We start from the raw sequence: 27,058 nt of genomic DNA on the forward strand, positions 1-27,058 counted from the left end.
GAACAGCACCCAGGCACCTGCAGTTGCACTGGCAGCACCTCCTCCCTGAAAGCTGTGCACACTGGATGGGACTGGAACTGTTTAGCAGGTGTGGGCAGGGGCATGTGGTGCCATGTGGAGTGCCATAGGGACACTGGAAACAGAGGGGCGGGGGGAACGTACCAGCACCCCCCTTATGAGCTCTGGTGCATGTACACCCTGCTTCCCCTCTCTCCCTCCACCCCAGCAAGCTCCTGGGACCGATCACACAGGCAGCTCCTCATACACAGGTGAATCCTCACAGACCGTGCCCCCCCCCCACACCCTGTACACTCCACCCCAACCCCTCCACACAATATACAAGAGTTACACTTTATTTTGAGCTATTATGTAATCACCTCTATATATGCTACTCAGAAAAAAACATATATCAGGACAAAAATTCTTTTTCTGAACTAAAATTAAAATATGCTCTAGCAGACATTTTATTTTTAGTATATTTGTTTTTTCTAAACTATAATTTGTTAAAAGTATCTCTTCTGAAAGATTTTATAGGTGTGGCCCTTAACTGCTGATCAAAACTCATTCAGGTTCTTCCAGCCAAAATAACTGCCCACCCCTGAGCTAGACTGTTCTCAGTGGTGGCAGATGATGGAACAAGGAGCTGGTCTCAAGCTGCAGCAAGGGACATTTAGGTTAGATATTAAGAAAACCTTTCTTACCAGCAGGGGAGTAAAGCATTGGACCAGGCTCCCCATAAAGGCTGTCAAATCTCCATCCTTGGAGAGCTTCTAAGACCTGCCTAGACAAAGCCTTGGCTGGAATGAGTTAGTTGGGGATGGTCCTGCTTGAAGTAGGGCATCCTAGATGACCTCCTGAAGTCCCATCCAACCTTCTTTTTCTATGATTCTTGGCTTCTGTTTTCCTGAGCTATACCTTCAATGTGTCCTTGTAGCATTTCCTCTGGCATGATCAAATGCAAGCTGGCTTAGAAACCAGCTGTAAAATTGTTACACATTTTCAAGTGCTAACTTGATAGCTGGTTGGACAATAATGAGCAATAATGATTTTGTACAGTGAGGCCAGTCTAAATTTATTATGCAACTCACCAGTTAATTGTGTAATATATGTAAAATGTGGCAGAGGTCTAAACAATAGTAATCGCAAAAACAGTAACTCCTATTGGGTTCAGGGCTGTAGGTGCTTGATGTTGCTCAGATTCAGGCCCTCTGATAGGATTCTTTTCTTGCTGTAATTCCCCACCGAGGGCCTATTCCCAACTGTAAGTACAGCAGGAAATTGGAGCTCTGTATGAGTGCTCCCACCGAAGACAGTACAAGGCTGACAACTCACAGTGATTGCTGCTCTGACTTGCAGTTCCGTCTGCCTCTAATTCCAGAGGGTAGGGAATTAGGCTTAAAAACTAGAGTTAGGGGAGCAGGAGCAAAGGTGAGGGGGTTTCTGTTTTTGTGGGCTTATGGCAGAGGTGGGCAAAATGGTGGATCCAGCTGGTGGCTGGACTTCATTTCCCAGCAGCTCCTGGCCATGTGGTTGGGGGCTGGTTTCCAGGGAGATCCCAGTAGCAGCTGCATTCTGATAGCATGATGTCAGTTTCCATAAAGACTGGCCCTAGCAGCACTGGCAGGGCATGGACCTGCTCTGGAGCTGGGCTGGGATCTTGTGGTGGTGACAGCATGGTGCAGAGCCAGGGCAGAACTGCAATCTGCAGCCTGCATGCCCCAGACAGGGATGTGTAGGCAGTGGATCACAGCTGTGCCCCAGCTCCTTGCAGTGGTGACAGCACGGTCCAGCGCTAGGGCATAGCTGCAGTCTGCTGGCTGCATGTCCCTGCCTGGGGCATGCAGGTTGCAGATCACGGCTCTGACCTGGCTCTGGACCATGCTGTCACCACTGTAAGATCCCAGCTGAGATCCAGAGCAGCTCCCCACCCTGCCAGCAGGCGTGGTACTGGAAGGGGGAGGCGGGCTGTGGGGGTGGGGGGCAAGGCTATAGCTTTGCCCATCTCTGGTTTAAGGGGTTCACACATACTGAAGACAGCTTGAACTTTTCTTGAACTCACTCTCATCAGAAGAATGAGAAACCAGTTTAAGCAGATCACACAGAAGACCTTAACTCATAAGCAGTATGTCTTGCAGTAACTTTTTAAGGACCACAAGCCTTGAAGTAAGCAATACAGCCCAAGAACTCAAATATTCTCTTCTTCTGCATCAGTGTGGTACAATATCCTGAGTTTAGCTTCCAATTTTTCTATTATGTGGCACCGTACTGGCATACACATGGACCATGAGCTGGATTGAAGCCTTCAAATATCCTGCATACCTTTGCCACATGAGCTGACAGTAACATATAACAATAGTAATAGCAGATTGTTATTCTCTAAGTGATGGTCACTGTGGTGCACACTTTGTGGCTTTCACGGGTGTTTGCTGGCAGCAGACGAATCAGGAGAGTCAGGGAGCTCATGGTTCTTTCTTGACTTTGGAAGGGAGATTGCTGTAGTGCAGTGGTGCTCAATGAGAACCAGTACTCGGGGTCACTCCATGACCGGAAGCATGGAGGACCAAGCCAACTCACAGGGTTTCTCTGCAGTTGGATTTGGCATGTGGTGCCTGCACCACTAGTACAGCCAGCAGGGCTGAAAAGTTGAGCATCACTGCTGTAGTAGGCACATTTGCTTCAGTCTGCTTCCTGCACACTTGTTTAATTCTGTGCTGACCCTTCTAATGTGTTACTCTTTTTTCACCTGTTACTTCACCTCATTGCAGTCCCATTTCCCATGCTCCAAACTTCTCATTCAAATCCCAGAAAACCTCTGGGCTTGCCAGACCCTCAGTTTCCCCTAGCTGCACTTCCTTTACTACACCTTCCTATGCCCAGCCCCAGGCTTCTGATTCATCTGGTCCCAGTGCATATTTTCCTAGTCTCGTTCTTTGACATAGCAGAATGTGTCAGGGTGAAAATTTCAAAGCCAACAAAACCATCAACAGGCTACCAGTTTCTCATGGAAGCAACCAGTAGTTACCCATTTTTTGGCCTCATCAGACCTATATGAGCAGCAGATACTTGGTGTGGAATTTTCAGACCAAATAGTAAACATTTGGCAAAGTTATAAGCAACTGAAGACAGGTTTATGTAATAGAAAATGTTGGGCATCCTGCATAAGAGGTGGTACTACCAGTTCTACTGTAATACTATCCATTGCTCTTGACCTGCTTGAGGACTCCAGCCAGAGTATATGGAGTGAATCTTGAGTGACTCTGCTCCTTTCTTTGTAAAGGGACTCAGACAGTGGTATTGCTGGATTTCAACAGCAGTGGGAACTGACAGTGCTTGTTGCTTATGCTTATGAAAATAATGCTTATTTTCTTTAGGAGCCCAGATCTAGGAGTAGTTGTCTGGATATAGGTACCCAGTTTTGAAAACTTTAGTTCAGATACTTTGCAAGCAAGCGCCATCATTCTTTGCAGTTTGGAAACAGCAAAAAGTTTGGTCATTTTATAGTCATTTGCTTAAAGACCTTTACAGAACACTTGGGGAGGAGTAGAAAGAAATTTTCCAAGATGTTTGGAACAACTCTCATTTGAAGCAAGCATTTAGCTACTTCTCATTTATTAAATCCTTCCCTAGTTAGTTTTAGACCATTTACCTTCTTCAAGTTGGTGGCTCTTAAGTAATGATTTTTCAATGTTTTTAATTTTTTAAAAAGCTATACGTGTAATAAGAATTCATTGCTTTGATTTAACCTTCCAACAGTTTGATCACTTTATGCATCCAGAGATGCAGTTTACATGGTAAACACTGAAAGGTATGCACAAACAAGAAGATTAAAAGGTAGTGCTTATAAATAATGCATTGTTGAGAAGACAGGGAAGTGATCAGGAACAGAACCAGCTTGTTTAAGTGGACATTAGTAAATTGATATTTTTGTGTGTGTGCTGTTACATAATGTGTCAGCTTGTTTGTTAAGCATGCCATCAGGGTTTACATAACTTAGTATTTTTATCAAACTTATTCCACTGAATTTCATAGCAAGGGTGGCTGAGATCAGTGTTTGTTACTCCTTTTCTGTATTGCTGATACCTGAAAAAGAGCAATACAAAATGGCAAGAAAAACTTGGTATTTCTCATGTTTTCTGTGGGTTTATACTAAAATTTGGCCATGGGTATGGCTATTATAATATTTATTTAGGGTAACAGATATATTTGCCTGGACATTAAAATGCATGATAGTATTCAAATTAGTGATCTGTGTACTTTTCCTTGAGAATAGATGTAAACAGTTAAGGTAAAATCAAGTCTCTCACTAAAAAAGGCAAAAGGAAGAAAGATATAGATTTTACTATAACATTTGAAGGTAAGAAAATTAGGGGTGTACCGACAGATACTTTGAGCTGATACCAACAGCTGATTACTGACCAGCCATACTGGCCGATAGAAATCTGACTGCCGATACGCAACCTGGTGGCATGGAGAGCAGCATCCGGCTGATAAGTTTGTTTGGGTGAAGGGGAAAAGGGGGGCCACAGGGGGGTGGGGTGGGCAGATCAAGGCCCTGTGGTGAGGGAGGAGGTAGGGCTGGGGCAGGTGCTGCCCAGGCAGGCTGAGGTGGGACAGGGGACGGAGCCAGCAGCTCATCTTGGTGGTGCTGGGAGGGGCAGCCCCCACTGCTGTGCGCACCCCCAGGGGAGCATGTCCTCCTCAGATCTGTGCATGGGGCAAGAGCAGGCTGCCTGCTGCATACTTGCTTGGGGCCAAGGCTGCTCCATTGTCTTCCTAGCAACTGTTTAGGCTGGGTGGCTTTGGCCCTAGGGGGGTGCCCTCTAGATGCAAAAAAAGGCATCGTTCACACTTTATTGACATTTTCTATACATGGTGGCTCAATATTAGCCAATACATAATTTACTCAGATTCCACATAGTGTTCGTAAGTAATAATTATGCACCAGCTGCTCTGACATCTCACCTGCCTTCTCCTCTCTGGTAGGTGTCAAACAACTCAAGTGGGAGACTGAGCGTGACACGACTTCACAACAGAGATGTGAAGAGTATTATCAAGAAGAAAAAGCAGTTCAAACAGAAAGGGCTGAAAAACAAACATAAAAGAAAAAAGTCAAGAAAATGAATCATACACTTTTCTATGGGCTTTTAAAAACCAAATCCCAGACTTCATTTCTACTTGCATCTAATTTTCGCTGTCTGACCATTTCATTTGGTCTTTCTCCCTTACGCCATGGATTCCACACCGCTCATTCCATTTGTAATAAGCTGAAAAATAAATAAAAGGTATCTGTATTGCCTGGGTGACAGAATGCAGGTGGAATTTCCAGGTAATTTTCTCAGCATGAAAAACACTTATTACATGTTTCCCTAACTTCAAACACAAGTTTTTAAAACCTCTGTTTCTAAATGTTAAGCAGTAATGCAAAAGCAGGGAATAATTCACTTTCAGGAATGATATACGGTAAAAGCTCTGTTATACTGCATCCCCCAGGAATGAGGGATGCCAGATAACAAAATATGCCAGTTAACCGAGCAACCCAGGTTGCCGCTGGAAGGGCATCCCACAGCTGCTCCCATGGCATTGCTGCCCTTCCCGCAGGCCCAGGGAAGCGGACCCCATGCAGCCTGTTATGCCCCTGGGCTGTGGAGACCTGGCAGTGCAGGCTGCTTTGCTCCGGGCAGCGGAGGCTCTGAGAAACCGGAAGTGCCATGGTGGGCACTTCCAGTTTCACTTTATCTTACAAGCCAGCATGCTGATTAATTGAGCATGCTGGCTTGTAAGGTGCCAGTTAACAGAACTTTTACTGTAAAAGGGTTTTGCCACATTTCAATTCTCTAGTTCAGGAGTTGGAAACCTGTGGCCCATGGGCTAGATCCAGCCTGCAGCAGCCAACATGGATTTGTTGTGGGTAGGTCTTGCTCCACCAATCTCATTTCCTTCTATGACCAGGAGACGTATCACCATAGACAAAAGGGAAGGGGCTGATGTCATATATTTGGACTTTAAAAAAAGCCTTTGACCTGGTGTCCCATGTTGTCCTAATGGAAAAATTGGGCAACTGCAGCCTCCACAGTCCAATGGCTGGAGATCTGGCTCCGAGGTCAGACCCAGAGAGTAGTAGTTGACAGAACTGAATCAACATGGTACTTGGTGACTAGTGGTGTCCCCCAAGGATCTGTTCTCAGACCTGCTCCTTTTAACGTTTTCATAAACAATCTGGACACTGGTGTCAAAAGTGGATCGGCCAAGTTTGTCGACAACACCAAACTCTGGGGAAGACTCTCCACACTTGAGGATAAGCTGGTGATTCAGGCCAACCTCGATAGGTTTGCAAGGTGGGCAGATAAAAACCTGATGGCATTCAATACAGAGAAATGCAAGGTGCTCCACCTCTGGAATCAAAACCTGCATCACATTTACAGGCTTGGCAATGCTACAGTCACTAGCACCATGACAGACTTGGGGGTCATGACTGACCACAGGATTACTATGAGCCACCAATGTGACACCGCAGCTGGCAAAGTAAACAAAACTCTGGCTTGCATCTTAAGCAAGATCCAGGATGTCATCCTCCCATTGTACTCGGCCTTGGTGAGGCCACAGCTAGAGTAGTGCATCCAATTCTGGGCTCTACAATTTAGGAAGGATGTGGAGAAGCTTGAAACAGTCTAGAGGAGAACCATGCACATGGTCAAAGGGCAAGAGTAGAGGCCTTATGAAGAGAGGCTGCAAAGTATGGAACTCTTCAGCCTGGAGAAGCGCAGGCTCAGGGGTGGCATGCTGGCAGCCTACAAGTACATAAGGGGTGTGCATCAGGATTTGGGGGAAAACCTGCTCACCAGAACACCCCAGGGGATGACAAGGTCCAATGGTCACAAATTCCTGCAAAGACCATTTTAGGCTGGACATAAGGAAGATCTTTACTGTCCAAGTCCCCATGGCCTGAAAGACTCCCCCGAGAGGTGGTGCAAGCACCTACTCTGGACACTTTTAAGAAACATTTGGATGTTTACCTTGCTGGGATCCTTTGACCCTAGCTGACTTCCTGCCCCTTGGGCAGAGGGCTGGACCCTATGATCTTGTGAGGCCCCTTCCAGCCCTAATGTCTATGAAATCTATGAAGCTCAGAGTATCAGCACCCCAGAGCAGCTTGGGGAGCAAAGTGGTCATTTCCCCACTCCTACTGCCTGTGTCTTTCCATCTGCTCCTTTTACTGAATTCCCAGGTCTCCCTGCTCTGCTCCTACAGTGAAGCTGAACCCTTCCCATTGCTGTCAGCCACCTGAATTGGTGGCAAGGGCAGCAGCTTGGACAGTCTGAGAAAACAGAGATTTGTAATCTGTGGAGGCAGTCAAAATTGTGAATCATGCCCTGTGGCTGCAAACAGCCACCAACCTGTAGTCTAGGTGGCAGCAAGTAACTTACCTTCCAGAATGGCTGGAAATTTCTTGTGCACTGTATGCCTGAAATCTGACAAAACAAGAAAAAGTTACAAACTCTTTTTTCTGAAAAGCTTAGGTAATCAGTTACTAATCAAAAGTACTTTTTTACATTTTTAAACAGCCCTTCCTTTAACCCACTGTCTCACTCATTCTCATGTGGCCTCTGACAGTCGGTTTCCCCAGCTGGAGCCTCACTGCCTCCATGTACAGCTTCCCATTGTAGTTCCCAGCCCAATGGGATGTTGGCCTGGAGCTGTGTGCCATTGGATGGGCGGGCCCTGTGCCTCCATGTGGGACTTCCAGTACTCCAGTGAGAAGCCTCATGAGGAAGCGAGTTGGAGCCTGCACAGCCTGATAATGTGCGTCTCCATGCCTCCTTATGTGGCTTCCTGCTTGGCCTGATGGCATGTGGCTTGAAGTCCACCCACCGTTGAGCCTGACCTCCAGCACTCCAGTGGAAAGCTCCACGTGGAGGTAGGGAGTCGAGCTCTATCAGGTTAGGTGGGCTCCATGCCTCCATGCGTGGCTTCCTGTTGGAGTGCTGCAAGCCCCACATGGAGGGATGGAGCTGGCTGGTCCAACCCAACTGGCACACTGCCCATACCCGCTCACCGCGGGCAGGAGCTCCCCTCCCCACCTACCCAGTCGCTCGGCTCTGTGCCGCCATTGCTGTTAAATTATGCAATACACACAGTCATGCCTTTTATGTGCAAAATTGCACGGGCACATCATTGCATAGTTTCCCCAGGGTGCATGTACTGCTCACTTCATTCCAGCAACTACGGTATAACGCCTACCACATTCTTCCATATACAAGTCCCACCCTTCACACAGAACGCAAGACGCCCCACAACTACATAAACAACCCCTCCCCCGCGCATGCGCGGCGAGCCCCTCCCCAGTGACGGGAGACGGGGCTAAAACGCGGAGCGGATGTGCGCTTGCGCCGAGAAGCGATGCTCCGGGTCCTCTGAAGCCTCTGCCAGTGAGGCGAAATGCGCCTCCTCGGGACGCCCGTGGGGCTACCTTGGTTGGCGTGCAAGCGGAAATAGATTGCGTAGAAGCCGACCACGCCGACCAGCTCTGCCAGCAGTAGCTTGCGGATGAGGTTCTTGGTCGAGGGGTCCATGGCTCCGCACGAGCGGGCACGCTGCACGGATGCCCCGGGCATGACCCGGAAGCAGAAGGCGGCCCGACTTCCGCCATCAACACCTCAGCTCTACCGCGCTGTACTGGAGCGCCCACGCCCTCCGGAGGCGGCAGTTGCTTTTCCGGCCTACCCCGCTGCCTTGCCCCTGCGGCTTTTTGGCGCCGTCGGCCTCCTTGGCCTCACCCCCGCTCTTGTGGCGTCATGCGCAGTGTCTCGCACTTCTTCCGAGCACGTAAACAGCGCCGCTCCATACACAGGCAGCAGTGCACATCTGGGTGCCTGACCTGGAGGTTCTGCACACAATACACAAGAGTTAGACTTTAATTTGAGCTGTTATGTCATCCCCTCTATTTATGTTGCTCAAAACATAAATCAGGACAAAATTATTTTTTGAAATAAAGGTAAAATACATGCTATAGTAGACATTTGATTTTTTTTTTTTTTTAGTATGTGATTTATATTTTATCCATAATGTGTTAAAATGGTCTGAAAAATTTTATGGTGACCAAATTGGTGATTTGGTCAGAAAATCAGTATGGTAATTTTATGGTGACCTTCCCTTGACTGCTGACCAAAACTGGTTAAAAGCGCTCCAGCCAAACTGCTCACCCCTGAGCTAGACTGTTCTCAGTGGTAGATGACGGAACAAGGAGCAATGGTCTCAAGTTGCAGCAAGAGACGTTTAGGTAAGATATTAAGAAAACCTTTCTTATCAGGAGGGTAGTAAAGCATGGACCCAGGTTCCTGGTAGAGCAGGAGTGGCCAAAAAACTGCCTGCGGGGTCCTTAAAAATTTTAGAAAATTAATATTTATCTGCCCTTGTTTCCTGTCAAAATATGATAGGAGCCAGGGGCAGTAGGACCTAGGGGAAGCCCCAGTGGCTCCTGTAACAGCAGGGCCTACCTGGCCCTGCCCCACCCCCAGCCAGGGGCTACAGCAGGGCCTTCTGGCATGGGACCATGTGGCTGCACTGGCTCAGGAAGCTCAGGTATGGGTGGGAGGGCAGGGGAGGAGCCCAGGGAAAAGTGGCCTGGGGAAGAGCTGAGCACGGGGGGGGGAGCTGAGCATGGGGAAATGTGGCCCCTCACCCACTCTGTGGCGGGTGCTCGCTGCTGCAGCTGTTTGCAGCCTGCACGGAGCTGTCCTGAGCAGGCACAGGCAGCCCCACGTGGGCTGTGAGTGGCTGCAGTGCAGGGCATTGGGCACAAGGTGGGGGAGGGGCCACTTTTCCCACGCTCAGAACCAGGTTGTAACCTGGCCCTGCTGCCAGCCTGGGCCCTGTGCCAGCTCCGGGCTTGCCCATTGGGGCTGCACACAGTGGCAGCAGCTGCAGCCCCCACACTTGCCAGGCTGGGCAGTGTTTGCCACTGCCGCCTCTGTGCTGCCCAGTGCACAACCTCTGGGTGGGCAGTAGCAGCAAACACTGCCCAGCGCGGCAAGTGGGGGAGCCACTTTCCTTCACGCCGAGCAGTTGTTGCCGCTAAATGCAGCCCCAGTGGGTGAGCCCAGAGCCAATGCAGGGCCTAGACTGGCAGTGGGGGCAGGTTACGAGATGGAGCTGAGCATGGGGAAAAAGCAGCCCCTACCCTGCCCTGTGCCCGATGCCCCCCACTGCAGCCACTCGCAGCCTGCTTGGGGCTGCCTGTGCCTGCTCAGGACAGCTCTGTTTGGGCTGCGAGTGGCTGCAGCAGGGAGTGTGGGCCATGGGGCAGGGGGAGGGGCCACTTTTCCTGCGCACTAAGCACCACCTCCTTCCCTGCCAGGGAGCAGGGGATTGGGGCTGCACACTGCCCCCCGCCTATACTGCAGGGTTGCGGGGGCACTGGCAGTGAGCAGTGTGGGAGCCAGTGGAAGCACAGGGCCAACACCAGTGTCCTGGGGCCAGTGCCGGTGGGGTCCAGAGCAGGGTGGCAGGAGCGCAGGGTCCCAGCTGGCAGGGGCTTTATGGAGCTGGGCCATCTTCCTCCTCTCCCTGCTGGTGCAGCCCAGCCTGGCTCCACAGACCCCTGCCAGCCTGTGCCCTGCTTTGGGCCCCACCGGTGCTGGCCCTGGGACATTGGTCCCAAGACATTGGGACATTGGTCACAAGATGGTGACCAGGGGGTGGGGCACCTGTCAAGGGGTGGGGCTACCCATGCAGCCCTCAAGAGTTTGCCGAAACTAGGTAAGTGGCCCTCCGCCCAAAATAATTGCCCACCCCTGCCATAGAGGTTGTCAAATCTCCATCCTTGAGCTTTTAAGACCTGCCTAGACAAAGCTTTGGCTGGGATGAGATAGCTGGAGATGGTCCTACTTGAAGTAGGGGGTTGGACTAGATGACCTGCTGAAGTCCCATCCAACCTTCATTTTCTATGATTCTTGGCTTCTGTTTTCTTGAGCTATGCCTTCAATGTGTCCTTGTAGCATTTCCTCTGGCATGTTCAAATGCAAGCTGGCTAGAAACCAGCTGCAAAATTGTTACACATTTTCAAGCTCTAATTTGGTAGCTAGTTAGCTCTCTGTATATCTGGATGGACATTTTCATGGGTAGTAACGGGCAACTGGTGCCGCCTTAGTTGGGGAGACACATACCCCACCCTCCCATAACCTGTCCCTCCAACCTGGGGGGCCCCCCCACAGCTGGTCCTACCAACTGGGGGGGTCCCTCCGTGGCTGATGTTGCAACCCCTGTGGCCAATCCTGCAACAGCTGATCGCTGCAGCTGCTTCTAGGAGTGGCTTGGCCACTTCCGGGAGCGGCTATAGCAATCACCAGCACTTGCAGGGGGGCACTGATGCTCCCACCTGCCCCCCTGCTCATCACCCAAGTGGCGAGTGCGGCCAGTCAGGGGGTGCATGTACCGCACCCTGTGTTCCCCCTACATGTCACCATTGTAGCTAGTAATGATTTTACGTAGTGTGGCTGGTCAAAATTTATTGTGCAATCCACCAGTTAATTGCATAATATATGTAAAGTATGGCAGAGGGCTAAATAACATTAATAGCAAAAACTTCTGCTGGCTGTAGGTGGTCCATGTTGTTCAGCTTCAGACCCTCTGACAGAAGGATTCTCTTGCTGCAATTCCCTACCAAGGGCTTCTCCCCATTTGCAAGTAGAGCAAGAAAGTGGAGCTTTGTGTGACTGCTCCTATTGAAGAAAGTACAAGACTGACAACACACAGTGATTGCTGCTTTGATTTGCAGTTGCCTGATGCATCAGGTAACACCAGAGGGTAGGGAATTTAGAATTGGGGGTGCAGAAGCAAAGGTGGTAGTTTTTCTGCTTTTGTGGCTGTATGGGGCTCACAGATGTTGCAGACAGCTTGAACATCTTTTCTTGAACTTGTCTCAATCAAAAGAATGAGAAACCAGTTTACATTGATCATACAGAAGACCTCAACTCATAAACAGTATGTCTTGCAGTAACTTTCTAAGAGGCACAAACCTGAAAGTGAGGAATAGAGCCCAAGAAATCAGATGTTCCCTTCTCCATCCACATCAGTGTGGTGCAATAACTTGAGTTTATCACAGAATCATAGAATCATAGAACCAATGAGTGGGAAGGGACCTAGACAGATCATCAAGTCCAACCCCCTGCCATGGGCAGGAAGGAGCACTGGGGGTGGCAGGGGTCATTAGACCCCAGCCAGGTGCCTGTCCAGTCTCCTCTTGAAGATCTCCAGGGAAGGTGAGAGCACCACCTTTCTGGGAAGCCTATTCCAGGCTCTGGCCACCCTTACAGTGAAGTAGTTCTTCGTAATATCTAACCTAAACCTTTCCTCCCTCAGCTTGTGGCCATTGTTCCTGGGGACTCCAAGGGGGGCCCTGGTGAACAGACTTTCCCCGAGTCCCTGCTGCTAGCCCTTGATAAGGTTGTAGGCATCCACAAGACCCCCCCTCAGTCTCCTCTTGCAGAGATTGAAGAGATTCAGGTCCCTCAGCCTCTCCTCATAGGGCTGGCCAAGGAGGCCCCCAACCATACGAGTGGCCTCCTGGACCCTCTCCAGATTTTCCACGTCCTACTTGAAGTGCGGCGCCCAGAACTGGACACAGTACTCCAGCTGCAGCCTGACCAGCGCCGCATAGAGGGGGAGCAAGGCTCCGGACCTGTTAGCAATGCCCCCGTTGATGCATGACAGGGTGCGGTTGGCTCTGCCTATTGCTTCATTGCATTGGCGACTCATATTCATCCTGGAGTCAATCCTGACTCCAAGATCCCTCTCTGCCTCTGTGCTGCCGAGAGGGTCAGCCCCTAACCTATAACCATAATGCTGGTTCCCTCTCCCCAGGTGCAGCACCCTGCACTTGCCCTTGTTGAACCGCATCCTGTTCAGGTCCGCCCACGTCTCTAACGTATCCAGGTCTGCCTGGATGCGGTCCCTGCCTGCTGGTGTATTCACTTTACCCCACAGCTTGGTGTCATCAGCGAACTTGAACAGGGTGCTCTCCACACCCTCGTGAAGATGCTCTCCACACCCTAATGAAGATGTTGAGCAGCACCGGCCCAAGGACCGAGCCCTGGGGGACTCCACTGCCCACACCCTCCCAGGTCGACATCGACCTGTCCACCACCAGTGGTAGACTTTAGCTTCCAGTTTTTCTATTATGTGGCATTCTATTGGCATGCACATGAACCATGAGCTGGATTAAAGCCTTCATGCATCCTGCATACGCTGACCTTTGCCACATGAGCTGACAGTAACATGTAGCACTAGCAATAGCAGGTTCTTGTTCTCTAAGTGACAGTCACTGTGGTGCACACTTTGTCAGTGCCTTTCACAGCTATTTGCTGGCAGCAGAGGAATGAAGGGATCTCATATTCCTTTCTAGACTTTGGAAGGGAGATTGCTGTATTGCAGTGGTGCTCAACAAGAACTAGTACTCCGGGTCACTCCATGATTGGACACATGCAGGCCCAAGCCGATGCACGGGGTTACTCTGCAGTTGGATTTGGCATGTGGTGCCTGCACCACTAATGCAGGCAGCAGGGCTGAAAGGTTGAGCATCACTGCTGTAATAGGCACAGTTGTTTCAGTCTGCTTCCCCCAAGCTTGTTTATTTCCATGGGTGGTGCTAGGGATCGGACTATAGCACCACCCGTGGTGGTGGGGAGGTGCTAGGGAGGTGCTAGGGAGGGCTATAGCAACCTCAAAATTTGCCGTAGCCCCCTCCGTAGCCACCAATCCCAGTGCCATGTTTTAAGAAATCCTTAGATATTCCTATGCGATAGATTATCTGAGGGTGATCTTTTCTTGAGCAGGAGGTTGGACTAGATGACCTTCTAGGCCTATTTTTCTCCTTTTTTATGAAAAGCCCCTTAGTTGCTAACTAGGAAGTCCTGTTTTGTCTTTGAGCTCACTGCTACAGGGAAACTTGATTAAACATGTAAAACCAAACCATTAGGAAACGATCTAATGCTTATCTTTGGGACTGCAAAATTAGTTAAGATTTCAGCTTTCATTGTCTTTTAACATAAAAGAGAGACATTAATATACAGTAGCCTTCAGAATGGGCCTTAGTGTCTAAAAGGCCTCTGGTACTTTTAGGCTATGATATTAGCATTACAGCAAAAGCTGTGTTAACCGGCACCTTACAAGCCAGCATGCTCTGTTAACCAGCATGTCGGCTTGTAAGGGCTTGTAAGGGAAAAGTGAAATCAGAAGTGCCCACCATGGCATTTCCGGTTTCGTGGAGCCCCCACAGCCAAAGCAGCCTACGCGGGTCCCTCCTCCCTGTCCTGCGTGGCCCCCGGAGCCCGCGGGAGGGGCGGCCGGATGGTTGGAGGAGTGGCGACACCCCAGACACAGTGGGACAGGCAGTGGTCCAAACAGGCAAAGACGCCTGTTCCGGGCGCTCAGTTATCCGACCTATTTTGTTATCTGGCACCCTCTGTTTCCCGGGGGTGCCTGATAACAAAGCTTTTACTGTACTGCCCTTGAATTAAGTGGATTTTTTTATTTTGTTTTGTTTTATGGCTTTTATAGTCTTGTCTTTTATTACTTAGTACCTGTACACTTTCTGTTTCTTTTAAATCAGTGACATAGGGTCATGAATGATGTGTGCCCCCAGTGGGTGGGGGGTGTGGCGGGAGCATAGCGGTAACACAGTGGCGGTAAGTGGGAGCTCCCACAGATGATGCTGCCGGTGGTGGGGTGCAAGGGCAAGCGGTGACCGCATGCAGGCACCACCAACAGTGTCGGCAGTGCCTTTTTGTAGGGGGTGCACCGCCATGTTCAGGGGCACAAGTGTACCCACGTGTGTCCCGTATACATTGCCTCTGCATAGGGTTGGACTTGGTGACAAAACTGAAACCACTTAACATTGGTGTGAGAAGCTTTTTTTTTTTTTTTTTTTTTTTTTTTTATTAAAAACATTTTATTAGTAAAAGCTGTCACTATGAAACACATTAAGAAAAACTACAAGTAAACAAAATGCACCTGAGGTTTCACAAAGTTAATAGAAACTCACTTTTACAAATTTTTCTAACATTCACAGAACAAATAAAATCACTTGTGACTTCCTGAAAACCCATTTAGAAATCATTTAACTTGTTTCTTATATAATTGCAAGTACCCTCACCCACTCTTGGAGCCCCTTCTCCATTTTATCACAGGGGAAAAAAACAAAAACAGGCACTATTAAACACACTGTTGAACCAGAATCCAACCTTATTACATAATATTCACATATTCAACGTCGCAATCGACCTGCTGAAGGCCCCCCCCACCCTTTCTGGCAAATATGCTGTCCCTTAAACTATCCTATGCCTACACGGGGCTGAAACAAACCTCTGAAGTCCAGCCCTTCCCAGGGCGTTGTATCCCCTCCTTGCGTTCTCTGCTTTCCTGTGAGAAGCTTTCCTCCTGCTAATGTTACATAGGATTAAATTTAACATTTTGCAGCCTATTCCTACAATGTAATCCATTTCCTATTGCCATTTCTCTCAGGGGGCTTAATCCTCTTTCTTGTCTTCTCTGGGACTTCTAACAAGAGTCAGTCCTACTCTTTGGAAGAATGGCAAGATCAAGCCCGGCCTCTATTCCTAGGAGGATGGGGAGGGAAGAGAGATGAAAAAGTATTTGATCGCTTTGGGTTTGCACATGGTGTGCAACATGACCTGCTTTGTGTTGTATTGAGACAAATAATGCCAGCATTTTTCACTCCACCCCTTCAGATGCCTATTTAAAGGCACTTGTTACTTAGATACAGTAATTTCACACACCAAAGGCGACAAAAATGGCTGGTAACCAGAGCAAATTGGTTGATGAAATAGAGAAAGCGTTAGCAAAGTCTGAAGGGTTTGCCCTTAAGGATCTGCTGTTCTCTTATAAGGGAATCCCGTACCCCTCCACTGTGTGCAGTGCAGAGACATTCCAGGCTATGGAGAACTTAGAAGCCAGAAAAGATGATATCGTGCTGGTGTCCTATCCCAAATGTGGTGAATACAGCATAAATAATTATTACTTGCTATACTAAAACATGTAGTAAGTTATAAGAGGGAAAATAAGAAATTAATGGTGTTTTTTAATGCTGAATAATTATTTTGCAGGGATATTACCGTAGGCATTTCTGATACAGAGACAAGAATGTTTTATTTTAATTCTGCAGTCTTTTAGACTGTTTCTTTTCAATATGTTGATCTGAAAGGGGGTACTCAATGTAATTGTTTAGTGCTGTGGGTTGTTGTGTACTGGAGAAGATGCATGAAAACAAAATAGTCTCTTATATGTGCAATGGGGAAGAAACTCAATGCTCTTCATCTTGTAATTACCTTAGTGAGCTGTGTGAAAGTGGAACGGAGTTGTATGTCACAATGCAGGAATAATTGGTGTCAATTAGGAGAGAACATGACAGGACATAGTGTATGTTCTTTTCAGAAGTTGAAACTGCTCTATAACATTTTTCAGTTTTAAGTTGGTTTTGATAAATATAATAGAGTTCACCTTTGGGCTACAAAAAGGGTCTACAACATAATATGCTAGTAGTCCATGCTCTTTTTTCTGGTGCTTTTCAAAGAGAAACAGACTTCCCATGGGAGCAGAATGCTCAAATTCCTAGTCAGTTTTGAGATGGAGCTTTGTCAGCTCATGGCAGGGATTGTATGTTGTGCTTGCCTGTGAGAGCAGAGGACAGGATTTCAAGACCCAAGTCCCTTCCAGTCATCTATTTTTGTTTTGGGTACCAGGTTGTGTGCATTTGGCGGGGAGGGGGTGCAGAGTTGGGGTTGTAGGAAAGTGTAGGGATCCAGAAATGGACAAAATAATCTACAGAGGACAACCACTAGAAATACATGCATATATGCATTTAGTTTATTTATTTATTTATTTGGTTGAGAAATACATTATGTTAAAATGAACAAAGGATCCAGTTAAATTATTCTGAAATATGCAAAGCACCTGTCATTCCCACTAAGTCACCTGGAGTTGTTGTGTTCAGCACTCAGTTTTAATTCAGGCACAAACTCCCAATGACTGCCATGGGGGTTTGCCTTAGTAAGGGCTTAAGAAATATGCTTATGTTGTTGAAAAAATGCTCTGGTGAGGCAGGAAGCTGGGGGTAGGAGGAGGTGAGGACAAATGCAAAGTGTGGGAGATGGGCTCAGAATGCAGTATTTGTGCTACATCTGCCACAATATAAGGGGAGGGGGCCATTTATATAGTTTGGATTTGGCTTAAATTTCAAATGCCACCCCTGTTTAATAGCTTTGCATGATGTCACCTCTGCTGACACGAAGACAGCTGGTGATAAATCATGGGTGGGAAATTTAGATGAGTGACAAACATTAGTAATCATTCAGCGAGAATGACCCAACAGTTCCCAGCAGGGTTCCTGTACCTGTAACTGTGTGGGGCAGAAGGAGAAACCTGCCACTGTGTTATAGGCAGCAAAGGGAGGCAGCATACATTTATGGAAGACATTTGTTAAAGGGTACACCGAACAAGGGAGAAAGGAATAGGGAATACTTCATATGTGCATGTTAAAGCAGCGAGCATTGCTGGGGAAACCTTTATATTTGCCTACTTGAATTTCATATCACATGGATATTTGAGCTCACACTCATAACTAGTATTAAATGGATATTTTCTTAATTTGATCTTGTGAGTTTGAGGAAAAAGGTGTGTGTGTATGGGGGGGGATAAGAATTAGATGAAAAAAGAAGAAATTGGTTTGTGCAGTTTAAAACTGTGAGTTGCTGTGCATGCTCTTGTCCCACTGGTATAGCAGTCAGAAGGTTGCTTAGCACTTTCTAGGACTGAGCCCAAGAGTCACAAATTAGCCTGCACACCTTTTTACTGCAGGAACGTTCTGCAGAAGAACTGTAGCTAAAGGACTTTGGGCACTTTTACACATGCTCTGGGGGTGAGGAGTGGCTCTGGGAGCCACTCTAATTAAAACACCACTGTGTCTCGTGTATCAGCATTCCTGTGCTTAGAAATACCACCATTTTTAAGCATGGGGATAATTACCATGCTCCAGCAGGCTTTATTAATTGAATCTGCTCCAACACACTGTAATTACAGCATGTCAGAGCAGCCTCCATGCTTGCGTACAGGTGCCCTTCATTCCCAGCACCAGCTTCTGCCCTGCAGGCTGACTGCTCTTAACTGTCTTAGAATGGGTGTTGGACGATTTAAGATGAGCATGCACTTTTGGGGCCTCTTCAGCGATGTTGGCTGCTGCTGTAGTGCTCAAACTCTGATGGCTGACTACATCATCTTTGAATGCCCTTATGGCCCTTCTTCGGTTGCCCATGGTCTTACTGACATTGATCATTCTACCTGTTGCTGGCTTTCTGGCCTTTGTGCTTCTGACATATGAGTGTGGCGACACTTCATCATCATCACATCATCACCATCATCATCATCACTACAGGAACAGAGTCCAGCTATTTGGCCGTGCCATAAAATCAAGATTCTGGCTTCTTAAGTTATCATGTTTCTTCTGTTGGGCCCAAACTTTCAAGGAGCTGACTATCTCCTGAACTCCCTGTCTCCCACTGACTTTAGATATTCAGCACCTCTTTGGATCAGACCTGAGGAAAGTTCTCCAAGTTTCCTTTTTTCCTCCAGAGCTTTAGCATTATCCTATCCCCTGCAATTCATTACAGATTATGAAAGTTAATCTTCAGAAAAAATCTCACTTATATGAAATGTTTCCCACAACTCTATGGCCTATAATAGATGAGTAAACAACAACTGATGTGGAAAATATTTGGCAAGGTGTGAGTTGAAGGAACATGTCGATTTATGTTATACCAGATATTTGAGAAGCGGGTGGGAAAATAAAAGATTTGTTATTTTAGGCCTATCGGATAACCTTTAGAAATCAAATTCTTATTTGTGCATGGATGTTATGCAACGTGCAGGCAGGGACATGTCTGTGGAGAAACTATGAAACTATGAGATACTAATGTTCTAGCTTCTATTTACAGTTCTTAAGACTCCTAGCTCTTAAGTTGGATTGAAGGGTATATCTATTCAGGACAGTGTTGCTTAAGATTTGTTTGAGGGCAAATATCATCTCTTCATGAATTCAGTCTGGGGGGGCTGTGTGTGTGTAATTAACTGTCTTTTACAGAGAAAGAAACCACAATAGAGATTTTTATTTATCTAGCACCACAGGTATGTATAGTGCTTTCCAGACTAATATAAAGACAGAAAAGTCTCTACTCAAGTGGGCTTACAATCTGAAGAAAACAGCAGTCTGTGCAGAGTGAGGAAGTCAGAGAAAAGAAGAGTCAGGCAAGGATAGTCTTTCAGGGAACAGCTTTTCCACAGAGAGCCTGAAGTTTAAACAGTTTGCCTCTTGCATTTCTCATTACCATCTCTAGCAGCTCCATGCACATGGGAGTCTCAATGCACAAAAGGTTGGGTCAGCCAGTATTACAGCATTATCTGCACATACCCTGAGGAAAGCCTTCCAAGGAGCTCTCCACAAGGACAGGGGAATGATGCTGTGGCCCAGGGAGAAAACAGATTGTCACCTAGTATTCCTTCAACAACCAGTAGTACCGTGCTTCATTGTCTTTTGAGCAGAGCATTCTTAGTGCCTAGAAACCTTTGAAGAGGAGACCGCAAGAGACAGACATTGGTGGGAATGACCCAATGGTATAACTTCATTAGAGCAACTCCATCAGGTGGCAAAGAGCAGATGTGATAGCGTGCTTCAGACTCCATACAGAGGAAGATTTATAAAATCTATGTGTGGTACCTCTTGTTTGCTCCGTATGGTAGATGGCTGATAACTTTCCATCAGATTTAATAATTTAGCATCTTGCTGGTCTTTCTCCCCCTCCCCCCCATCTTCTGCATTTGTTTTTTCATAGATAAGAGCTAGGTTCCCTTTACTGTTACCTTCTGTTTTATAAATATATATTTTTTAAAAAACACAAGTACATTCATGACTAAGTTGGATTCCAATGAAGTCAAATGTCACCAATTCTAAGTATGGTTGACCTTTATGGAATCTGGGCAACATACAGCCTAAGGTGCAGGCTGTTAGGTATCTATTTAGCTTCTTTATACTGAAGATTTAATTTTGCTTAGTGTCTTGAGAGTTTTGGGAGAGTATTATTTGCACATTGACAAATGCATTTTCCACAGTACTAAACCACTATAATGGGAAGGTTCTGAGATCTTTTATAAGCTTCTTATCTATTGTATTTATTTTAGTTTGCTTGTTTCTTTGCCCAGGTGCCAACTGGCTTATCCAGATCTTAAATGACCTGATCTTTACAACTTTACAGAAAAAAAGTGAAACCTTAGAACTGCCATTTATTGAATGTGGAGATCCAGAAAAATATCAGGTTAGTGGGGAGAAATGATTAAAACAAATGAAGTGCATTGTTTTTCTACCTGCTACCTACACACATACATGCACACTAGTCATGTAGCATGTGGGGGTTTTTCTCCTGAAGAAAAAAGACTTAGATAATTGATGTTCTTTGATTAGTATAAGGGGCTAGCTCACATATGCCAACACTCTTGTACAAGTATAACAAAGTGATTCTCATTCTTTGGTTTGCTTTTAAAGAGGTTGAAACAGTTCCCATCTCCCAGGATTTTGGCAACTCATGTTCCCTATGATATGATCCCCAAGTCTATCTTTAAGAATAAAGCCAAGGTGAGTGCCCCACATCTATAGCATTTGAAGTGTAATTTTGGGGACAGAACCTTAATTGGACTAGAACCCAGGTGGTGGTGAGGAGAAGGTGGCTCTAAGACACCTTAATACTACTAAATTCTGGGGCCCGCTGGATGCTGCTTTGGCATTTGATGCAACTTAGATCACAGTTAGAGTTGTTTTAATTGACATTACCAGTAAGTCTTGGTTGTTGGCTCGGAATTGTTGAAGAGCCTTACAGCTACTGCTTCTCCTTTATACCAGAAAGGTTGGTGTGAATAGTGTAGAGGTTGGCTATGGTTACCTTAATGACTTACGTTTTCTTTTATGCACAAGAACAACCTGTTGAAGCCTTACACACATGGACAAGTTGCTGAATTTTATTTCAAGCCAGTGACAGTTCATCATGGAGCTATGGCAGATACATTAGGTGCAGGATAGAAGCAATAGTTAAACAAGGGGAGAGGAGTGATAATTCTTAGTGATTTTTTCAGTTGATATTTATTATAAAAGTTTTTTCTCATTTTTGCCTATTTTATTTTTTTAGAAATGCTTGTATTTACTCTAAGAGGTGTGACATGATTCCTGAGAAAGCGGGGAAAATGAATAGCACTAGTACAGTTTCCCAAAGGGGAATGCAGTAGTATTTTACAGAGAATGGGCTGTAAGATTCTCTAGAAATTCCCCAGTCTTGGGTAACCTGGACACAGAAGGATTTTTGGCAATATTACAGTCTTTTCAGTCTCTCAATTCTTTGATTCTTTTACCACAAGATCATGCTTTAAAAGTGTCCACAGGGACTTTATTACCAATTTTTAAATTTGTTTTTGTGCCCCACATACTAATGAAAATATTTCATAGCTATAGTACAGTATTGATTACAGAATGTTAGTTGTACTATCCTTTTAGTTTACCAGGGGAAAAAAATGATCAAAAAATTGCTGACCTCTTCCTCCCATTTCAGATACTGGTGTTGTTTCGAAATCCTAAAGATACAGCTGCATCATTTTTCCATTTTCACAACAACGTCCCATCCATCCCCAGTTATAGCTCTTGGGATGAGTTCTTCTCAGAGTTCATGAATGGAAAAGGTATAATTTCTGTCTCTGAGTGTATCTGAAAAAGATAAGCAGAATAACAAATATTTGAAAACAACTGAATGAAGACAGTGGGAAAACAGCTGTGTAATGGTGAGATTCACTGGGGATAATTCCCCAGGATAAGATGCAACTGAATTCCAGTGTGTGATGCATGTTTTAAGGTAACTTTGCTTCTGAGCATCAAGTTATTCTAGGAGTCAAGCACTTGAATGATAGCTTAACAAGATTTTGTTCAAAATCTTTGCCACCTGCAGATGCAAGAGTTGATCAGAGTCAGCAGTACTAACGAAGGCATTTCAGTTTTGGCTACTGAGGCCAACAAAAATCCCGGTCCTAAATACCCCCTCCTTAAATATGGGCCCAATTGGATCTGGATTCAGATTTGGATTTGACTGCTCAGAGCCATCTTTAGTAACCATATGTATAGCACTGGAAGCTAAAACAGTGATACAGAGTAATGAAGTCCATGCTTCTAGACAAAGCCATTGCTTTCAACAAGAAATCTTTGCTTCTCCATATGTACAGCATATACAGCAACTATTTAATTCTTGTCTACATGGGGGTAACTTGTGGGCAGCAGAAATTGGTTCTTAGTGGGACATGAGACACTAAATGTGCAATAGATTAATTCTACTGTGAATTAGCGCATCATGGCAAAAGCTATGCTATTGCACTAATGTGCAGTAGAATTAGTCTACTGCACATTAGCATCACTTAAAAGGCATGTGCCTGCGCTACTACACGGTAGTGCTGAATATTGCTCATTTAGTTAGTACCTCTTATTACAAGTACTAAACTTATGCACAGAAATCATGGTGCATTAATGCACGTTTAGACGTGCCCAGTGAGAGAGAAATAAAAACTTAATTCTAAAAATGTTCAGGGTGAAGCTTTTCTGTCTGCTTTGCAGTCAGCTGGGGATCCTATTTTGACCATGCAGTTGCTTGGAATAAACACATTGAGGATGAAAATGTTCAGATTTTGATATATGAAGACATGAAAGAGGTAAAGGCATTGATACTTACAGGCAAGTATCTGATTCCCCCTCCCACTAAAGTTGATGGCAAAACTCAGAGTGATTTCAGTGGCAATATGATTATCTCATAGCAAAAAGCTAAATGTGGATGCAGGTTTTTAGAGCTGAACATCAAGGTCTCATAGCGAATATACTACTTGGGACCCTTATCGATAAGTCAAGGTCATATACCTCTCAAACACAGAACACTTTTTTTAGAGGAAGCATTTTATATTTCTCTATAATGTGTATCGTTTCACTAAATTGCTTTCAGAACCTGGCTTCAGCAGTAAAGCAAATTGCTGACTTCTTTGGATTCTCTCCGAAGGCAGAGCAAATTCAGTCTATTGCAGACAGGGCCAGCTTCCAAGCAGTGAGGGATAAATCCCAGGAGACGCATGGCTCAGTTGGCCCAATTCTCTTCCGGAAAGGTAAAAATCCCAAACAAAATATCCCCTAGGTGGAGGCTACACTTCATTTAACTATGACAGGAACTTGAAGCAGTGGTTGATCAGTCCCTTCTGATTACCTTATTTTCTAGCAATGAAGCACAGTGAAATCATGGTGTTTGGTCATGGCTGGAATCAGTTCGTATGAAAATCAAGGAAAGGTTCTTACTAATTGCTGTAGAAGCTGGAGAAGGTTCTAAAACTCAATTTATGGCATATTTCCATAGAGTTTTCTTCTTAAGTTTCTTAGGCAGCTAGTGTGATTAAATGTGAATCCGAATAAAAATTTCAATCCAAAAACTATAGCTGTGGTTCCAGCTTTTTTGAACCAATGGATTACTTTCATTTCTCAGCATTTCTTCTGGAGCACCATGCATCCTTACTATCAAACTGTTAAAAATTAAGTAATGGGTCAGGGGATGGTGTTATTTGTAGATGAACCAGGTATCACCTTTCATAGCCTCAGACCACAGTAAGGGAAAAACTTCTCCATCGGTTGACTTCTGTCATTGTCCAATCAGAGTCCCAGATTCAAAAGCCCTTCAATTTCAGGTGTCCAGAATCTATATTCATTTTTTTGCAGCTTAAAGACAGCCCTTGACTATAATATGATTGGTCCTTGCAGTTGTGAGTTATGTTTATGAACTTTTAGGGCCTGATCTCGCAGTGCCATTCATCTGGTATGTTTTTTACACCAGTGCAAAAGCAGGTGCAAAAGCAACCACATTAGAACTGCATTATGTTATATACTCTTTAGATTCACTTTGCAGTAGTGAAAATTATTGTGCCCATTCTGAGGCAGGTATATATATACTTTTTCTCCCTAGTCAGTTGCACTGTTCATGAACATAAATGTGTGTTGTCTTCAAATATGGTAATAAAGGAGATTGGGGAATTCTTCTTTCTTATAAATACTATATTTACTCAAATACAAGATTAGGTCCCCCCCCCCCAATAAGTATAGGGGGAAAGGACACCTTATCTTATATTCACATACAAGGAAACCACATTAAATGCACTGCTTATCTTTGAACTGCTGTTAAAGGAAGCATGTACTTGATAATGGAAATTAATGATGAAGCTGATTAAATGCAGCCAAGACTGAGCATGACTATAATGTACATGGCCCATAGTGGGCAAACATGTTAACGGGAACCTACCACAAAGATAAGTTAATGCAATCCACCTGGAAAAGATATATGATAGTGCCTATTGAGTGTAGTACCCCTGAATGCTGACTTTCCAAGTCATAGTGAGCCACTACATTGCATACATTTTGACTTCCTCTTCACTCCCACAGCTGAGCTGTGTCTTTCTTTCCCATTTCTGATGATTCCAGTTTCTATATCAGCCTTAAATATCTGGCAAACATTACCAAACAGGGCCTCAAACAGTTTACTCAGGATCCCTTGGTGGTCTCCTCATTCAGCCTGTCACAGCTGATTAGTCTGGCCCCCACCCTCCATGAGGTGAAGCAGGACTGGATTGCTCCCTTGCTTCCTATGCATATACATTTTTGCAGGATCCAAGGACTTGTGACAAGAACAGCTGGTTCCAGTCATGAGTGGGGGCTAAATAGCACATGGCTTTTTTGTGGGGTGTATCTGGGGTGTAGTGAACAGTGCTGAGCTGTGGGGTCACTATGGTTTGAAATGCTGTTGACTCTGCTGGGGCCCAACCCAATTAACTATAGGTAAATCATGAGCCTTTTGGCTTTGGACTAATATCATGCATAATTTGTACTATATGTAAGTAGGTACTAATGTGCTGCTTGAAAGTGTGTTGATGGAGTACCTGTGCTAAAGCTTGCAGCAGTTTCAAAAAAGGTAAAATGCATCAATTCTGGATCAACTAAGTCTATGGGTACTATATGCAAATTACTACAGCTGTGTTTATTTCATGCTCAGTTTTTTCAAATGTGCAAATATGCTCCTCACTTCCATGTACTCAGGGAGAGAGCTGACAGGAAGAAAGGGTAGGAGCTGAAGTGGGGAAAAGTAGGGAGGTTGCAAAGGGACTACCTGATCCACCAGATTTATTCTCCCAGCTATAGCAGTAGGAGGGGGACAAATTCAAGGCAAGCCTCCCTAGATGCTATACCTGGAAAATTCTATCAAATTTACACATTTTCTATATATAGAATCTAATTATTGAGGGACCTTCTTATAATCAGAGTCATCTTGTGTATAAATAAATACATACAGTAAGTCTCTCAGTCACTGTAGGGATAGATTATCCTTTACTTGCTTTTTTTTTCAATTCCAGGAACCATTGGTGATTGGAAGAGCCTTTTCACTGAAGCTCAGAACCAGCAAATGGATGCCAAATTTAAAGAGTCTTTAGATGGAACGAAGTTGGGAGCAATGCTGAAGTATGATGTACACTGCAAAGCCTGAAATGGGTTACAGAAAAGTTTTGCTTCTGTGCCAGCTTTTCATTCACTTCTATTCTAAGTGGAATTGTTTAAATCAGGACAAATAGTCCTGTATTTTCACCTTGATCATTCAGCCTATAGTCACATGAATAATCCTTGTTTAGGCAGGTGGTGCCAATAGGATTTCCTGGATATATAAGGGTTATAGGGCCTGACCTTGGTCCTTAAACTCATTTTAGCTACAATGCTATGCTATTTAGTAGAACTCTATGTAAACTACAGTATGTAAGTGCTAGATTATTTGGATATGATGAAATTATTGGAAATCCATTCAACATGTTAGAGTGATTTTTTTCCAAGAGATCTTACACAGCAATCACTATGAATGTTCTTTTGCTTTCTACTTTGTAAACTCTTAATATTTCAGTATAAAAAGTGAACCTTTGTTTTGCTTGGTGTTATGTTTTCCTGTTTTCCAAGTGATGATGTTATTCCATGAAAAAGCAGGGGAATTGAGCGGTAGGAAAAACTCTTGAATACTTTAAATTCTTTCCTTCTCCAACACATATTTGTCTCTCAGTAAAATGAGGGCTATTCTGAGGGGTGTGGAGCACCCACAAACCCAAGGAAATCAGTGTGAGTTGAGAATGCTTAACACCAACTTGCAGTGTCTGTCTCATAATTAAAACTTTTTCACAACAAAGTTACAGAGACAGGAACCTTAAAGAGGTGCAGGCTGTCTAAGTTCACCACTACAGCTCCAAGACCCACTGGTCTGGAAGCAGTGCTCAATCAATATCATCTCAGTGGAGAACTGTGTGGGATGAGGAGAAGAGTGTAGTGTCCCCACACTACACTCCAGAACAGTTGCTGAGGACTGTCTCTCCAAGTGGGGTATGGAGTCACTGGGGATAGGGACAGAAATTACACATAAACCAGTATAAGTGATTGGAAACCAGTTCAAATCTGTAACACAACAGAAGTTCAGTGCACATAAACCACTTTCTAAATGGCTGAAGCCTGTTTAAGATGAACCTGGATGGACGTAGTATCTGACTTGACTAATTTAGGTTAAACTGGTTTATTGACCTTATGTTCCAGACCCCCTCCAGGCTCAAGTTAACACACAGTCCCCAAGCATCCCAGGAGGCTTTGCACCTCCCCTGCAACACCCTCCTCTCCTCCCTACCCCGCAGGCTGGGCAGGCTAATCTTGGCCCAAGCTGTCTGCTCCAGCCCAGCAGGGAGGTATGTTCTAGCACCCCCTGGCTTCTGGCCTGGACCACTGCAGGCATATGTCTGTGGGCATGTGTCCTCAGTGCAGGCACATGACCACTGCAGGCATATGTCTGCAGTGGACATTAATCAATGTCTGTTCACTTGTTTATCAGTTTAGTCTATGCAGCTTAGACTAACCCATAAAGATTGA

At 45.4% G+C, this 27,058-nt stretch overlaps 2 protein-coding genes across 5 annotated transcripts; one reads left to right on the forward strand and one right to left on the reverse strand.

Annotated features, from left to right (window-relative positions):
• Positions 1-410: 410 nt before the first annotated feature.
• Positions 411-8,885, reverse strand: LOC149873460 (protein CEBPZOS-like). Of its 4 annotated transcripts, none has more exons than XR_016442017.1 (5): positions 8,468-8,885; positions 7,425-7,469; positions 5,201-5,264; positions 4,963-5,082; positions 411-4,080 (listed from the first exon to the last, which is right to left on the reverse strand). XR_016442017.1 is itself a non-coding variant. In XM_090045199.1 (4 exons), the coding sequence occupies exons 1-4, from the start codon at positions 8,610-8,612 to the stop codon at positions 5,025-5,027; spliced, it is 312 nt and encodes a 103-aa protein (XP_089901325.1). In that variant the 5' UTR covers positions 8,613-8,870; the 3' UTR covers positions 4,838-5,024. The 4 variants fall into 4 exon arrangements, 2 of the variants coding, with proteins under 2 accessions (XP_089901325.1, XP_089901339.1); XR_016442018.1 differs by having other exon boundaries at positions 419-4,080; positions 5,180-5,264; positions 8,468-8,787; XM_090045199.1 differs by lacking the exon at positions 411-4,080 and having other exon boundaries at positions 4,838-5,082; positions 8,468-8,870.
• A 598-nt stretch (positions 8,886-9,483) lies between these two features.
• LOC149873461 (sulfotransferase 6B1-like) lies at positions 9,484-25,998 on the forward strand. The gene is made up of 7 exons (XM_090031511.1): positions 9,484-9,579; positions 20,263-20,375; positions 20,603-20,692; positions 21,657-21,783; positions 22,703-22,797; positions 23,082-23,238; positions 25,522-25,998. The coding sequence occupies exons 1-7, from the start codon at positions 9,543-9,545 to the stop codon at positions 25,650-25,652; spliced, it is 750 nt and encodes a 249-aa protein (XP_089887637.1). The 5' UTR covers positions 9,484-9,542; the 3' UTR covers positions 25,653-25,998.
• Positions 25,999-27,058: the final 1,060 nt, after the last annotated feature.

Source organism: Crocodylus siamensis, chromosome 1 (assembly GCF_052110815.1).
Source record: "Crocodylus siamensis isolate JL-2025a chromosome 1, ASM5211081v1, whole genome shotgun sequence".
Lineage (NCBI taxonomy): Eukaryota > Metazoa > Chordata > Crocodylia > Crocodylidae > Crocodylus > Crocodylus siamensis.

Bases quoted from the DNA above. Each gene is read 5' to 3' on its own strand.
- LOC149873460 (XM_090045199.1), bottom strand. From the start codon at position 8,612: ATGCCCGGGGCATCCGTGCAGCGTGCCCGCTCGTGCGGAGCCATGGAC. The intron at 7,470-8,467 runs GTAGCCCCACGG...TTGTTTTGTCAG, and splicing joins CCGCTTGCACGCCAACCAAG to ATTTCAGGCATACAGTGCAC. The intron at 5,265-7,424 runs GTAAGTTACTTG...TTTATTTTTCAG, and splicing joins ATTTCCAGCCATTCTGGAAG to CTTATTACAAATGGAATGAG.
- LOC149873461 (XM_090031511.1), top strand. From the start codon at position 9,543: ATGGGACCATGTGGCTGCACTGGCTCAGGAAGCTCAG. The intron at 20,693-21,656 runs GTGAGTGCCCCA...CTCCCATTTCAG, and splicing joins TCTTTAAGAATAAAGCCAAG to ATACTGGTGTTGTTTCGAAA. The intron at 22,798-23,081 runs GTAAAGGCATTG...AATTGCTTTCAG, and splicing joins TATATGAAGACATGAAAGAG to AACCTGGCTTCAGCAGTAAA.